Source organism: Lepidochelys kempii, chromosome 2, assembly GCF_965140265.1.
Source record: "Lepidochelys kempii isolate rLepKem1 chromosome 2, rLepKem1.hap2, whole genome shotgun sequence".
NCBI classification, from domain to species: domain Eukaryota; kingdom Metazoa; phylum Chordata; order Testudines; family Cheloniidae; genus Lepidochelys; species Lepidochelys kempii.
This window is the reverse complement of record NC_133257.1, coordinates 219932989-219946648: the sequence shown is the minus strand read 5'-3', so window position 1 is coordinate 219946648 and position 13660 is coordinate 219932989. Positions and strand designations below refer to the sequence as shown.

General features: G+C 38.1%; 1 protein-coding gene across 4 annotated transcripts in view; it reads right to left on the bottom strand.

Moving 5' to 3' along the window:
- ICA1 (islet cell autoantigen 1) overlaps positions 1 to 13660 on the bottom strand; it is an 86873-nt gene that overhangs the window by 25515 nt on the left and 47698 nt on the right. For all 4 annotated transcript variants that reach the window (XM_073333852.1, XM_073333853.1, XM_073333849.1 and 1 more), the window contains 2 exons: positions 6481 to 6606; positions 6192 to 6290 (listed from right to left, as the gene is read on the bottom strand). In XM_073333852.1, the coding sequence (XP_073189953.1) occupies positions 6192 to 6290; positions 6481 to 6606 (225 nt within the window). The remainder of the gene's footprint in view (positions 1 to 6191; positions 6291 to 6480; positions 6607 to 13660) is intronic.

Genomic DNA, 13660 nt, shown 5'->3' with positions numbered 1-13660 from the left:
AAAGCAGTGGACGGGTTATTCCTTGATTTTAGCAAAGCTTTTGACATGGTCTCCCACAGTTTTCTTGCAGGCAAGTTAAAGAAATATGGGCTCGATGAATGGACTATAAGGTGGATAGAAAGCTGGCTAGATTGTCAGGCTCAACAGGTAGTGATCAATGCTCCATGTCTAGTTGGCAGCCGGTATCAAGTGGAGTGCCCCAAGGGTTGATCCTGGGTCCATTTTTGTTCAATATCTTCATTAATGATCTGGAGGCTGGTGTGGATTGCACCCTCAGCAAGTCTGCAGATGACACTAAACTGGGAGGAGAGGTAGATACGCTGGAGGGGAGGGATAGGATACAGAGGGACCTAGACAAATTAGAGGGTTGGGCCAAAAGAAATCTGATGAGGTTCAACAAGGACAAGTGCAGAGTCCTGCACTTAGGACGGAAGAATCCCATGCACCGCTACAGACTAGGGACTGAATGGCTCGGTAGCAGTTCTGCAGAAAAGGACTTAGGTGTTATAGTGCACGAGAAGTTGCCAAGAAGGCCAATGGCATTTTGGGATGTATAAGTAGGGGCATTGCCAGCAGATCGAGGGACGTGATTGTTCCCCTCTATTCGACATTGGTGAGGCCTCATCTGGAGTGCTGTGTCCAGTTGTGGGCCCCACACTACAAGAAGGATGTGAAAAAAATGGAAAACGTCCAGCGGAGGGCAACAAAAATGATTAGGGGACTGGAACACATGACTTATCAGGAGAGGCTGAGGGAACTGGGATTGTTTAGTCTTCAGAAGAGAAGAATGAGGGGGGATTTGATAGCTGCTTTCAACTACCTGAAAGGGGGTTCCAAAGAGGATGGATCTAGACTGTTCTCAGTGGTAGCAGATGACAGAACGAGGAGTAATGGTCTCAAGTTGCAGTGGGGGAGGTTTAGGTTGGATATTAGGAAAAACTTTTTCACTAGGGGGGTGGTGAAACACTGGAATATGTTACCTAGGGAGGTGGTGGAATCTCCTTCCTTAGAAGTTTTTAAGGTCAGGCTTGACAAAGCCCTGGCTGGGATGATTTAGTTGGGGATTGGTCCTGCTTTGAGCAGTGGGTTGGACTAGATGACCTCCTGAGGTCCCTTTCAACCCTGATATTCTACGACATACATAAGAAAAAGACAGCCGAATATAATAATCCCTATACAGTGCTTTTTCAGCCAGAGATCTCAAAGAGCTCTAAGTAGTCAGTCAGTAGCATCATCCCCACTTTACAGATAGACAAACTGATACACAGAGAAGTTATGTGAGTTCGTGGCAGAGCTTGGAATCCAGGTCTCCTGATTCCCCAGTTCAGGACCCACTCTACTTCCAGACGCCTGTGAGCAATTCAGGAAGTTAGGAATTATACTACCAAAAATTACAAACAGGAATTAATGAAATATTAAAGTAACTACAGCAAGAAGGAAACAATTAAAGGATATAGAAATGAGCTTCATTCACGAAAAGAAGCAACTGATGTGTATTCTGACACATTTGTTATAGAGTAAAATTGTTCATGTTAGTGCAACCTTAACGTTCTACACACTCAGTCAGCCCATTCCCTTGAATAATACTGTAGCAAACAGATCTCTCCACGTCAGGATGCATGGACATTAATAAGAATCTTTTATCAAGCATAAAACTAAGAATCGTAGGAAATATAGCTGCAAACACACAATTACACTACTTTCAGAATATACCCTGAGGCAAAGAAAACAAATGGGTTGTTTTTCATTAACAGAGCTTGGCAAGCGTCTCCAAAGACAATGTTTTCTTTCCAGAAACAATCCCAACAGGCATTTAAGAGGCTCTTTGCTGAGGTAAACCTAATACATGCATACTCATTAATATATTAATTTAAAACTTCCAAACATAAATAGTAATTACCATTGTATTTGCATTTCACATTAATATTGCTAATTTTTCAATGACAGCCTATATTTAACTAAAATATGACATTTAAGAAAACAATGTTTGTTTTCAAATAATGTCCTAAAGTAAGGCCCTGATCCTACAAATATTTATGCTTAATTTAACTTATGCAAGTAGTCCCATTAAAGTCTATGGGACTACTTGTGTGACAAAAGCTAAGCAACATGTGTTTTCAGGACAGGGCTTCAAAATGAGAAAAGTGACTTGATGGCTGAGTAACAAGCACCAGATTTAAGAATTACAGTGATTCTCCATACTTATATATATTTTAAATTGTGAAGGTTCTTGATCATAATTCCACAGCGTGTGTTTGGAAACTGGTTTACAGGGTATAAATTCCTCGTTCTTTCTACAGGTAAGTGGCCTTTCAAACTCAAAATTGCACACACTGTTAGAAAATTCAAAGGGAATAAAAACTAATTAGCACTTGTTCAGTTTAATTTCACAAAATATAACTGTAGCTTAAATTTGTCAGTATCAATTTGTGTTTTTTTAAAGGATCATTGTTTTTCTACACAAAAATTGGCACAGAGATTAATCTTGAGTAGACCTGGTGCAATGTGTAGATTTCAAACAACACAACAGGATTTAGGGTCATGTTTAGCATTATTCCAAAATTTATAAATCAAATTAATAGCTGACAGAAGCAGTCTTTATTGGATAAAGTTTCTGTCTTACATACACAGTCTCTCCATCAGCAGCTACACTTATCTGTCAGATTTAATTTTACAATGGAGAAAGTTTCATGTGTTGTTACTGACAGAGAAGTTTTATTGTGCAGCTGCTGATGGATACATCTTCTCAGAGAAGTTGCATTTCTTTAGCAGATGGACAAAATTTGATCCATTAGCAGCTTCTGCTACACACAGTCCTTTTCTGCGGTGATGACCATCAAGAACAGTGGGTCTTGAGGTTAACGCCCCATCAAGATGCACAGGGCAGTTCACTCATCTCGGAGCTACTGATTCAGGCTTTCTGCAGACTCAGGCAGATATTGGTACATTGGTTACACTCAGTTCATATTTTCAAGCCTATCTTCACAGCCATGAAGGCTAAAAATTAAAAAAAAAACCCTTGGATTCTGATGTAATCACATGACTCCAGGAGCGGAGGACTTAGCTATATATATATATATATATATATATATATATATATATATATATATATATATATATAGCCACTAGGGCCTATAGTACCTGTGCTTTAATTTGGCCATACAGTAACCTTAACTGTGTCACAACACACATGCGAGTGCACACAACATTTTGTTGTGAAACAGTTATATACACATGTATTGTATGTATATTTGTAACATAATATAAAATTTAAATATATTAACATTACACATGCACATGAAAAATATATAAGCACACAGGAAAAAACTTAAATATTGGAAATATTCTTTGTATGAAAGATAAGTCCCCTATAGCCATAACATGAAGCCATCTATTGAAATTATGGTGGTATGAATCTATCATCCATTCACTCAGCTTTCCAAAAAAAGCTAGACTGTTACTATTCAGTAATATTCATGTACTTGAAATGAATAAATGAAATATGATGACCTACAGATTTAAATTAAAATCTATTCATTACCCACAATTGTAAAATTAGTTTAGTAACACAGATTGTTTAAAGTAAAAAATCACAATTTATTAATTTTTTTTTTAAATAAAAACTTTGGTGTACCATGGAATGTGGTCATTGTAATAACTACCAAAAGGAAGAAATTGCGGATATTAAAAGACAACTAGCCTAATCTTCTATCCCAAATATTTAGTTATTTTCTTAAACATTTCCACTAACCCTTCATGTAGTTCTATGCTGAAAATCCCAGAACAGCGATCAGCATGATGTTCTCAGCATGGTAAAATGTCATGGCAAAAAACAAGGAGCCATATTTCCTCAACATGGGATGCCAGCATTACAAATTATAAGGATTCTCATTATGAGGGAAGAGCTATATATGCTGTACTGTAGAATATTCACATTCATTTTTATGGCTGTAGTTTGTTTTACGAGACTTCATCTCTCACACACACACACACAATCTAGTTCACACTTCTTTAAATTACTGAGACCAAATCCAATTTTAATTTAGATTATAATCAAATCTATCACACAAGAGGAGTAAAATCAGAATAGCGTTGCCTATCTACCATCTTCCACCACATGGATCTTTTATGCATGGAAATAAGCATGTTGGCTGCCCAAGTTCTCTCTCAGCACGACATCTAAAACGTGTCCCATATATTGAGATCTGAACAATATTTGGCTAGTTATTTATAATACGTGCAGAGGAATCTCACCTCCTTAGACTACGTTAGAAGTGCAAATACTACAATACCAACAGAAAAAAATGTCACAGTATTCAACACAAATATATTTGTTTGCTTCAAAGCATAAAAAAAGACAGCTAGTAAACTACCTTCAGGGCAGTGTGGTCAGGCACAGCCTGCCCTAGTACTCTAGTGATCATGCTACCAAATAGGGGATCCAAATTTGAGACTTTGCCCCCAAATCTGGGATATGCCTGAGTTGCACTTGAGGCAGTTGAGTGAGGGGGAAACAGTGGCTTTATGCCCTGCCCGATCCTGGGACTAACTGGGGATCAACTTGATCCTGTATGCAACTTGTAGCAGCCTCAAGGCTATTATATATGACTAGCTGCTTATTGTTTTATCACATAGGGCTATCCTGACCATGATCCCAGTCTTCTGCACTGGGAGCTGAAAGAGGTGGGGTGGAGTCACTGTAGTAGCTTTATGGTATCTGAGGACTGCTCCTAGAAGATGGATTCCTCCTCTGGCTAATTAAGATAGCATTATGATGCTTTAATCAGGCTCAGGAATGGGCCCTTGATTTATTTTTGCTGTTTGTTAGTCAGTGTAGGTTAGCAAATCAGATTTTTTTGACCCGTTGCACCATCAGACCTAGAGTTGCCAATTTTGGTTGGACGTGTTCCAGGAGGCTTCATCACGTGACATAATTTTATTTAAAGATTAATCTTTAATTCCTGGAGACTCCAGGACAATCCTGGAGGATTGGCAACCACAAATCCCTATAGGCTCTTCGGGGTTGTGAGGTAACTCTCCATAAAAGTTCTAACCTCAAGACTCTCCCCCCTCTGAGGCCTATAGTGCAGCTGCAAGGACTGACTAGTGAAATGTGGACCAACTGGTTATTCTGCGTGTGACACAGACACGCATTCACACAAATGATTGAGGACCTGACCTGAAATTGTTTTAGAGCTAAGTTGTCTCAATCAATATCATATTGTCACAAGTCATTCATTCTTGACTTTCCTGTTTGTTGCAGCTCTCCTATCACTTCCCCAAATCCCTCCTGGATTAAAATACTTCCATCTTCTTCCCATCCCTATTTATTTGGTGCAAATGGGATCAGGCAGTTACATGCCTTCTTTGCTGTGTAATGACTACTGGGCAAGAGGCTACTCTAATTTTAACTGAACAGTTGACATTTTTAAAAAAAAATTCTATTTCTTTAGTGAATCCTCAAATTCACTAAAGCGATCAGTGATTTTTACGGTGGCACAGAAGAGATCATGAAGATAGGCATTGAGAATGGAGTCCAGCCCTACGTTCCAAGTGTGGCAGATTCAGAGGTTCTACTGCACTCCTGAAATTTCACCACAGAATTTGTAACAAAGTAAAGGAGAAGGGAAAAAAAGAGCTTGAGCATCCAAAATCACCTTGTGGGTACTTAGATGCAGACGGTTCTTAGATGTACTTAGATGCAGTTCTTTTTAACATGAGAAGATGTTTTTAAAAACCGTTCTTAAAAAATAAGTGCAAAAAGAAAAATGGTGGCCATAAAATTTGTGGGATTGTGGAGGACAAAGTAAAACCTACAGTTTGTCCTGTTTGTCTACTATTCTTTTTGGCCCTGATTCAGCACTTGGGGCACATCACTATTTAAGACAATGCTTGAGCACGTGCTTAAACTTTAAACAAGTGCTTAAATGCCATCCTGAATAGGGATGTTTTGTTGATATGGGGCCATATGCTGGCCAATATGCATTTATCAAAAGGAAATGCCAGGATATTTGATGAACACCATGTATTTGTGTTTAAGCACACCATGACTACTGCTTGGCAATCCATGACAAACCCCTAGAGATGAATATGCAAATAAAAAGGTGTACTGCTTTTCTTTCATTTATTACCAAATCACTCTCCTGGCTGAACAATGGATACATAAAAGAATACACTTGTATGGTCCTTACCTTTAACATAGTGAATTCATATGGCTGATAACCTTTGAAACTTTCATGGATAGCTGCCATGGTGTGTGAGGTTTTTTCCCAGAAATGAAGCAGCGTTGTCTATAAAGAAAGTAATATTTCAATACAATATTAGTCTAACAATCAGTATTTAGTGCAAACTTTCATTCCCTCAAGCGATTTAGATATTCTTATACTTATCAGCATATTGTCACATTACCGCTATATGAAAAACATGGTTTTACAGCTTACAGGGAATCTTTCCTTTGAGGTCAAAGTGTTCTTTGAATACCTGATATGTTGTTAAAACATGAGACAGGAGGTTACATCTACTCGCTCCAAGAAGATCCACTTTCTGACACACATCAGTCTTCAATTTGTCAAAATTTAGTTTTGCATGACGTACTTGTGCTTGAACCTTCAAATACAAAGAGTCACGTATCACAAACAGGAGATGAGGGAGTTTGGAGCAGCTGGTTTTTAATGATTTAAACTTTTTCTGCCTCCATCTACCCAGCCTCGTAGCTTATATAAAAAAAAACAAAAAACCCTGAAAAACAGTGCAGCAAACTTATATAATCTTTTCAGAAAATTAGGTAAACATAACAGGACTAGTTAAAAACCTATATAAGGCCCTCATCATGCTATCGAATGTTGCACAAAACTCCCAGTGAAATGAGAATTAAGTAGATTGATTCATGATAGCATATGGTCTTATTTTTCTCTTGTCCTTTTTAGTTACTATTCATTCACTGAAGATGTTATGTTTTAATATTGACACACACTACATAAAATGCATGTGAAATATTTATTATTTATGTGTTCAATATACAGTGTCCTTATTTTTACAACAACTTGTAGGAATACAATTCAAAAGCTTTAACGATGATCAACTTATATGGAACTGAATGCACCCTATTATGCATGATAACCAGAATATTTATTGTGTGTCTAGCAGTTAAACATATATGTAGTTATATGTGTATGCATCTCTTTCAGACACAGTCAAAAATGTGCTGTAATATGCATAAAGCTCTTTATGATCAATGTGAATGAAACTATATACAGTCATCTGGCTACTGTTGGTCACATCTGACTATGGTAGAAGTTACAATTTAACAGTTTAATTCTATTTAAAAAGTTCTCTATTCAAAGCTTTCTTTATAATAGGTAGGTAGGTTCTTTTTATACTTTTAATAAACACGTCAGAACCTTCTGATCCTAGGTAAACAGGCATATAGAATTTCACAGGACTGTGTTTTCTGCTCACATTAACCTTTGCTTACCCATTCTCCAGAATTAGCACACAATGTTGTCTATTAAACAAGTACTTTTTTGTTTTGAAGGCCAGTAAAATACTGGTTCTCTTAGCAGTAGCAGCAGCTAACAGAGTAAAAGGCTGATGCGGATGTTTTGTGAATAGGGTTGGGGCGCAACCAGAATTTTCCCTGAGGAGGGGAGCCCAGAGTTTTCCCTCCTCTGCCCTGCACCCAGCCCCAAGCTCTCCCTCCCACATACTCTTCCTCTCCTCCCCCACTACCTCTACACACAGACCCATTATCTCCATCCTGCAGCCAGCTCTACAGTCTCTTCCCGCTGCCCCACACAAGCCCTGAGTTCTTCCTCCGACATCGTCCTGCACCCAGCAACAAGCTATCCCTGCCCACACCCTGCTCTTTCCCCTACATTGCCCTGCACACAACTCCAAACTCTCCCTGCTTCATACCCAGCCCTGAGCTCTCATGCAGAGAGGTGATCAGGCTGAAGAGCACCATACCCAGCAGGGGCCAGGTAGTTCTAGGAGCCCCAGATCCCACCCTCCTGCATCTCTGCTCCCCCAGGAAGTGCTAAAAGCCTGGCTCAAACCTTGTACCCTCCTGGAGACTGGGGGTTCCCGGTGCCCAGGGGCTGGGCAGTCGCTGGTGCCCATGGCTGCCGGAAGAACTGCGCCTCTGACCAGGGAGTTTCATTTTCATGACAGTTCTGCAAGACTGCCTTAGTATTACATCGATGGAAATCTTTGTATGCAATTCCTTGGATTTTTTTTAAGAAAATGGAGAAATATCGCACACACGTACCTCTCTGTTGATTTGCCTGTATACCACCATAGTTACAAATCAAAAAGTTTACCCAACAAAAGAACTCCACAGTGAAATGGCAAGCAAAAAAAAAAAAAAATGAAATAAATTAATTAAAAAACAAAATCACACCCACATAATGAACATTGATATTATGTATTAACTTATTCCATATTACCACAAATAGTATTACAGCCCTGTATTTGGAGGAAACTTCATACCACTTGTTCCAATGTACATTATTTTATTCCGAATTAGTCTCGAAACTCATGAACAGTGAAGATAAGCTACTTCAAAAGGCCAGTTTTAAGGCTCGGCTACTGAAGCTTGTGTGTGCAAAAATTTCTTTTAAAAAATCTTAAATATAACACAAATACATTTTCCCCTACCATCACATAACTTAATACAAAAAATTTGAAACTCACTCTCCCACTTTCCCTCCCCCACCACAGAGAGAGAGAGAGAGCGCGCGCGCGCAACTGAGAACAAGCACTTAAAAATGCAACCTTAAAAGAAGAATTTTGGAAAAAGTTGTTAAGTTTGTGAAAGAAGGAAGTCTAAACAGATTATCTATAGCTTTTGCTACCAAGAAATGCTATACGAAGGTACTTGAATGGGAAAGGTGCTGGGGTTCTGGGAAATATACTGGAGACTTAGGACCAAATTCTGGTTTCAGTTACGCTCTTGTATATCCAGAACAGCTCCATTGATGTCAATGGGGTTACACGAGTATGGAGTTACTCTAGATTTACACTGGTGCAACTGAGATCAGAATCTGGTCTCTAGTCCATATGCTGTGACGCAGTGTTTTGCAAGAAAACAATGAATGCCACTATTACCTTGCATAGTGATATCCCAAGTGTGCAAAGAATGTTCATTTCTTAATATTCTGTCACACACAAGGCAGATCACAGGAATAATTCCTGCTGACAGCATGCATAATTATTAACTTCCAAAATTGTAAATCTGCACAAGGGTTTTATATAACAGACTGGAATTAGGACGTATGTGAGGTTTCCAATTTATTAAAAATAATACTTTCCAACTGGTTAGAAAATTACCACAGAAAATGTGCTTTTTTCCTTTTAGTGGTATATGTATGTTCTCTGTAACCTGGGAGCCTGTCTCAGGATACATCCTCTAAAGATTCTATGTAACACAGTACATGTCAAACTATATACCTATATCCTAACTGAATCTATGATTATAAATCTTTTAGCTTCCAAAAGAGAAAACAGAGATGACTAATACTTGATCCACTTGACCCAATGTGTAATTCAAGACCATATGTTTTGTGTGTCAATACTGATTATTAAAATACTTAATGTACTGCTGTGTTACCAAATGCCATACACTTTTCCTGCCAAACAAGGAAGACAAGACACCACCGAGAATTATTAAATAGTTGATTTCATCTAGTATTTTGAGTTACCGGAGGTTTGGTCAGTAATAGGACTTCTTTTTCTGCAACAGCAGTATAGGATATTCAGGAGAGAATGCAGACTAGTACAACAGCTTGAGTCTTTGCCTATTTTTGTATGTCTATACATGCATTTACAATCCAAATTACATTAAACATCTTTTAAGAATATTTGTGGCTTTAGGAATTAATATTAAAAGTAACACTTAATAATAATAATCTACTTCAGCGGTTCTCAAACTGTGGATTGGGACCCCAAAGTGGGTCGCGACCCTGTTTCAATGGGGTCACCATGGCTGGCATTAGACTTGCTGGGGCCCGGGGCCAAAGCCTGAGCCCCACCATCTGAAGCCGAAGCCTGAGCCCCACTGCGTGGGACTGAAGCCCAAGGGCATCAGCCCTGGGCGGTGGGGCTTGGACTTCGGCTTCAGCCCTGGGCTGCGTAGCTCAGGCCCCCCACGCAGGGCAGCAGAACTTGGGCTTCGGTTTTGGGCCGCCCCACGCCCGGGGCAGTGGTGCTCAGATAGGTTCAGGCTTTGGCCACTCCTCCTGGGGTCATGTAGTAATTTTTGTTGTCAGAAGGGGGTCTCAGTGCAATGAAGTTTGACAACCCTAATCTACTTAATACCTCATAATTTATTAGGCACTGACAGAACGGTGCGTTCTCTTCTCAAACAAAGGGCTCATGTAATACACACTAATCATCTCCCTCTCCTGTGATTACTCTATACACCATGTCTTTGATGACAGCAGCTCATCATGGCCCTGAACCTGCAAACTCTTACACATATGTTTAACATTGGTCATGTCTTGAAAGTTCAGCACATGAATGTATTGAAGATTGTGGCCATGATGAGATTTTTAAGATTTCTGACAGGGGTCAAAGGATTCTATTGACTACGTAAGTGAATTACACTAATCCAAATATGCCTTGAACATTTCCCAGTGAAAGAGGTAACTACCTAGCATGCGGTGCTCAGTAGTTGCTTAGTTTCATAGCATAGATTAGAACTGGTTGCTATACAAGCAAATCCTGCAATGTCACCACCACCACCACCTGTAAGGCTTCTGACTGCCTTGTCTTTTAGTTACTAACGTGCCAAGCATTGAACAAAAAATCATTTTCTAGTCCCAACATTCAGATATATTACTGCAGTGAATGTACGTATTACTTCTAACAGTCTTGCACTTAAACCTAGAAAATACAGATTTGGAATGCACTACTTTATACTGATATGATCATCGGTCTTAAATATTAGATTTTTTTATTTGAATTTGAATTAACACATTTCCCTACTCAATCAATCCACGTTCTTGTGGGAGGTGGTAGCATTTTAATTTGTATTAAAGCAGCGATAAAACTAAAACTACCAGATAAAGCAAGGGTGTCAGACACACAATAAATTATAGAAAACTGAGAAACAATGTCACACGATCCGTAACAGAATGAGCAGAATGTAAAGAAGGGCTATTTAATTTTAATCATTAGAGCAGCAACAGCATTTCAGTTTGATTTACTGGAGAACCAGATGAGACCTTGGAAATTGGAACAATCACACTTACCTGTCAGACAACCAGGTCTGAAATCTTAACTGCTCCTGAACCAATGATTGGGAAAAGTTTCTCTCCTTGCTGGCCTGAGTGCTGTATTTCTCTTAACATAATTGAAATCAAGAATTTTTTCAACTGATTGCCTACTGTGTTCATAAATTAAATTCCCATGCTTTTGATATATACCTAACTATGCTTATACCGTATACTGTGACTGAGTAGTTTTAAAGAAAACAAACCTGTAAAAAGTTATGCTATCATTTTAACCCCCCTACTCCCCAACAACTATATGTTCTGAACTCTGTCATTTGCACTGGCTCCAATTTTAGATGTTACCACTATCTCATTGTATTTCAGCTGGTATGAGGTTAAATTCAGTCTTGTAGTTCGTTTCCTTCGCACAAATGACATTATTTATTCAAGAAAAAGATTTTCCATCCACCTTTATCATCAAAATGAGAGGCATAAATGAAACTTAATTCTAATTCATGTGTAAAAACAATAGCCTGTGACAGTAATTCACATTTTTAATTTTAATATTTGACTATTCCCATTGAATTTCAACAGTAATACTTGGTATTACTACTATTTAACATTTATATTATGGTAGTTACTGAAGGCCTCAACCAGGTTGGGTCCCTATGTCCTAGGCACTAAACATTACTAAATTACAGTTCTGCCCCAAGGATTAGTAATTTAAATTTATGCATAAACATTTGAAGGATTGGGCCTACATCAAACTGAAACACCATAGACATAACCCCCTTAATTACCTGTCTAATATAAATGCCGAGGAACTTCAAACCACGGCAGTGTTACTGTGTATGCAAAATGGTAGCTAGTAGTTTTTTAGTAAGGTATAATACATCTTAATAAAGAATTTACTATTGTAAAACTCACCCCAACTTCAATGCAGGCACAACTCGGGCCCTAAATCTACTTAACACTCCAGTTTTTTTGCACATTGTGCGCACTAGTTTTCATGGGAAAGGTCATAACATCTTCTTCCCCCATCTGAATGGTAATAGAGAAGCCAAAAACATAAGAATGTGTGTGTGCGCACCATGCCAGGAAGGGATGTGTGGATTAAATTTCATGTGGACATTACGTTCTGACATGAGAATGAATAGTCCTGAACTAGCACATAAAAGATAGTATAATACAGTTTCTGAGGACCATATTACCAGCAACAAAAGAAAGCTTCTTGTTTTTGTTCCATCAATCTCTCTCTCTTCTACAGTACATAAGGTGCTAGAGAATAAGAGGGTTTCAAATTATTTTTTCACTTGAAAACTGATCATATGTTACTAGAGCTTTACAGACAGAAGTAAAAGCCATGTTGTCCTTTGGCAATACATAAATGATAAATTAAAATTAAAATGAAGAGCCCTGACTTGTTAGGAAGCAATATATAAAGGAACTTGATCTCTTTTTAAGGGTACATATCTCAGAATCTAAAACATGTATTTTTATAATTATAGTGTAATTTACCAAAATGGAACAGAACAACTTGAAATGCTTTTAAGGGTGGGTGAAAGAGCTCTGTACTTGAAATCCATTAGTACGTAGGTCTTTAAAAACCCTATCCACCTGGATAGCAAAGTAGAAAAACCAGTAGAGAAACATGAATGTGTTTGTGTTGGGTTAAGTTTTAAAATACACACATTTCTTTTTTTTTAAATTAATGCATTAATATTTCTTATTCATCTTTTAAAATAGTATTTAGTTTAAGGATACTATGCGAAGTGAAATAAATAAAGTTATTACATACTTTATTTGTATATTTGTCTGTTTTAAAAAATACTTTACTAAAAAGATCCAAGTGTTTATAGGTAACAGACTTCTGAAATCCAGGAATCACCACTTTTGAGTTCTGCCTAAAAATCAATGGCAGATTAAGCCTATTGGGGCAGATTTTACGCTAGTTTAAATTGTTGTAACTTCATTCACATTAAATGAGCTATGACAATTTGTACCACCACAGAATATTTTTTTTGGTCACTTAGTGCCTGATTCAAAGCCCATTCAAGCCAATGGAAAGACTCCCATAGACTTCAATGGACTTTCAATTAGGCTCTTATTAAAATGTAGATAGAACCACCATAATCTTGAAGAACTTCACACAAGTATTTGTAGATCTGCTTGTTTTATTTTTAATCAGTAGTACACAACTCTGGTATTTTTTAATAGAACACGTCCCTCCAAAGTGTGCCTGAAATACTTCACAGTGTACAATAGGTAAAGATATTAAAGGAGATGAGAAGAATGGACTTGTGATGACATGAGTCTTTGGGGTCCATGAAGCGTAAAGACATTCCCTTCCCACCCCTACTAGCAACTACTGGGAAACTGATAAAGAGCAAGATTATCTCAGCTTTCATTTAAGTAGACTGAGCTTTATAAGTCTCTCACTAGAAGTCATT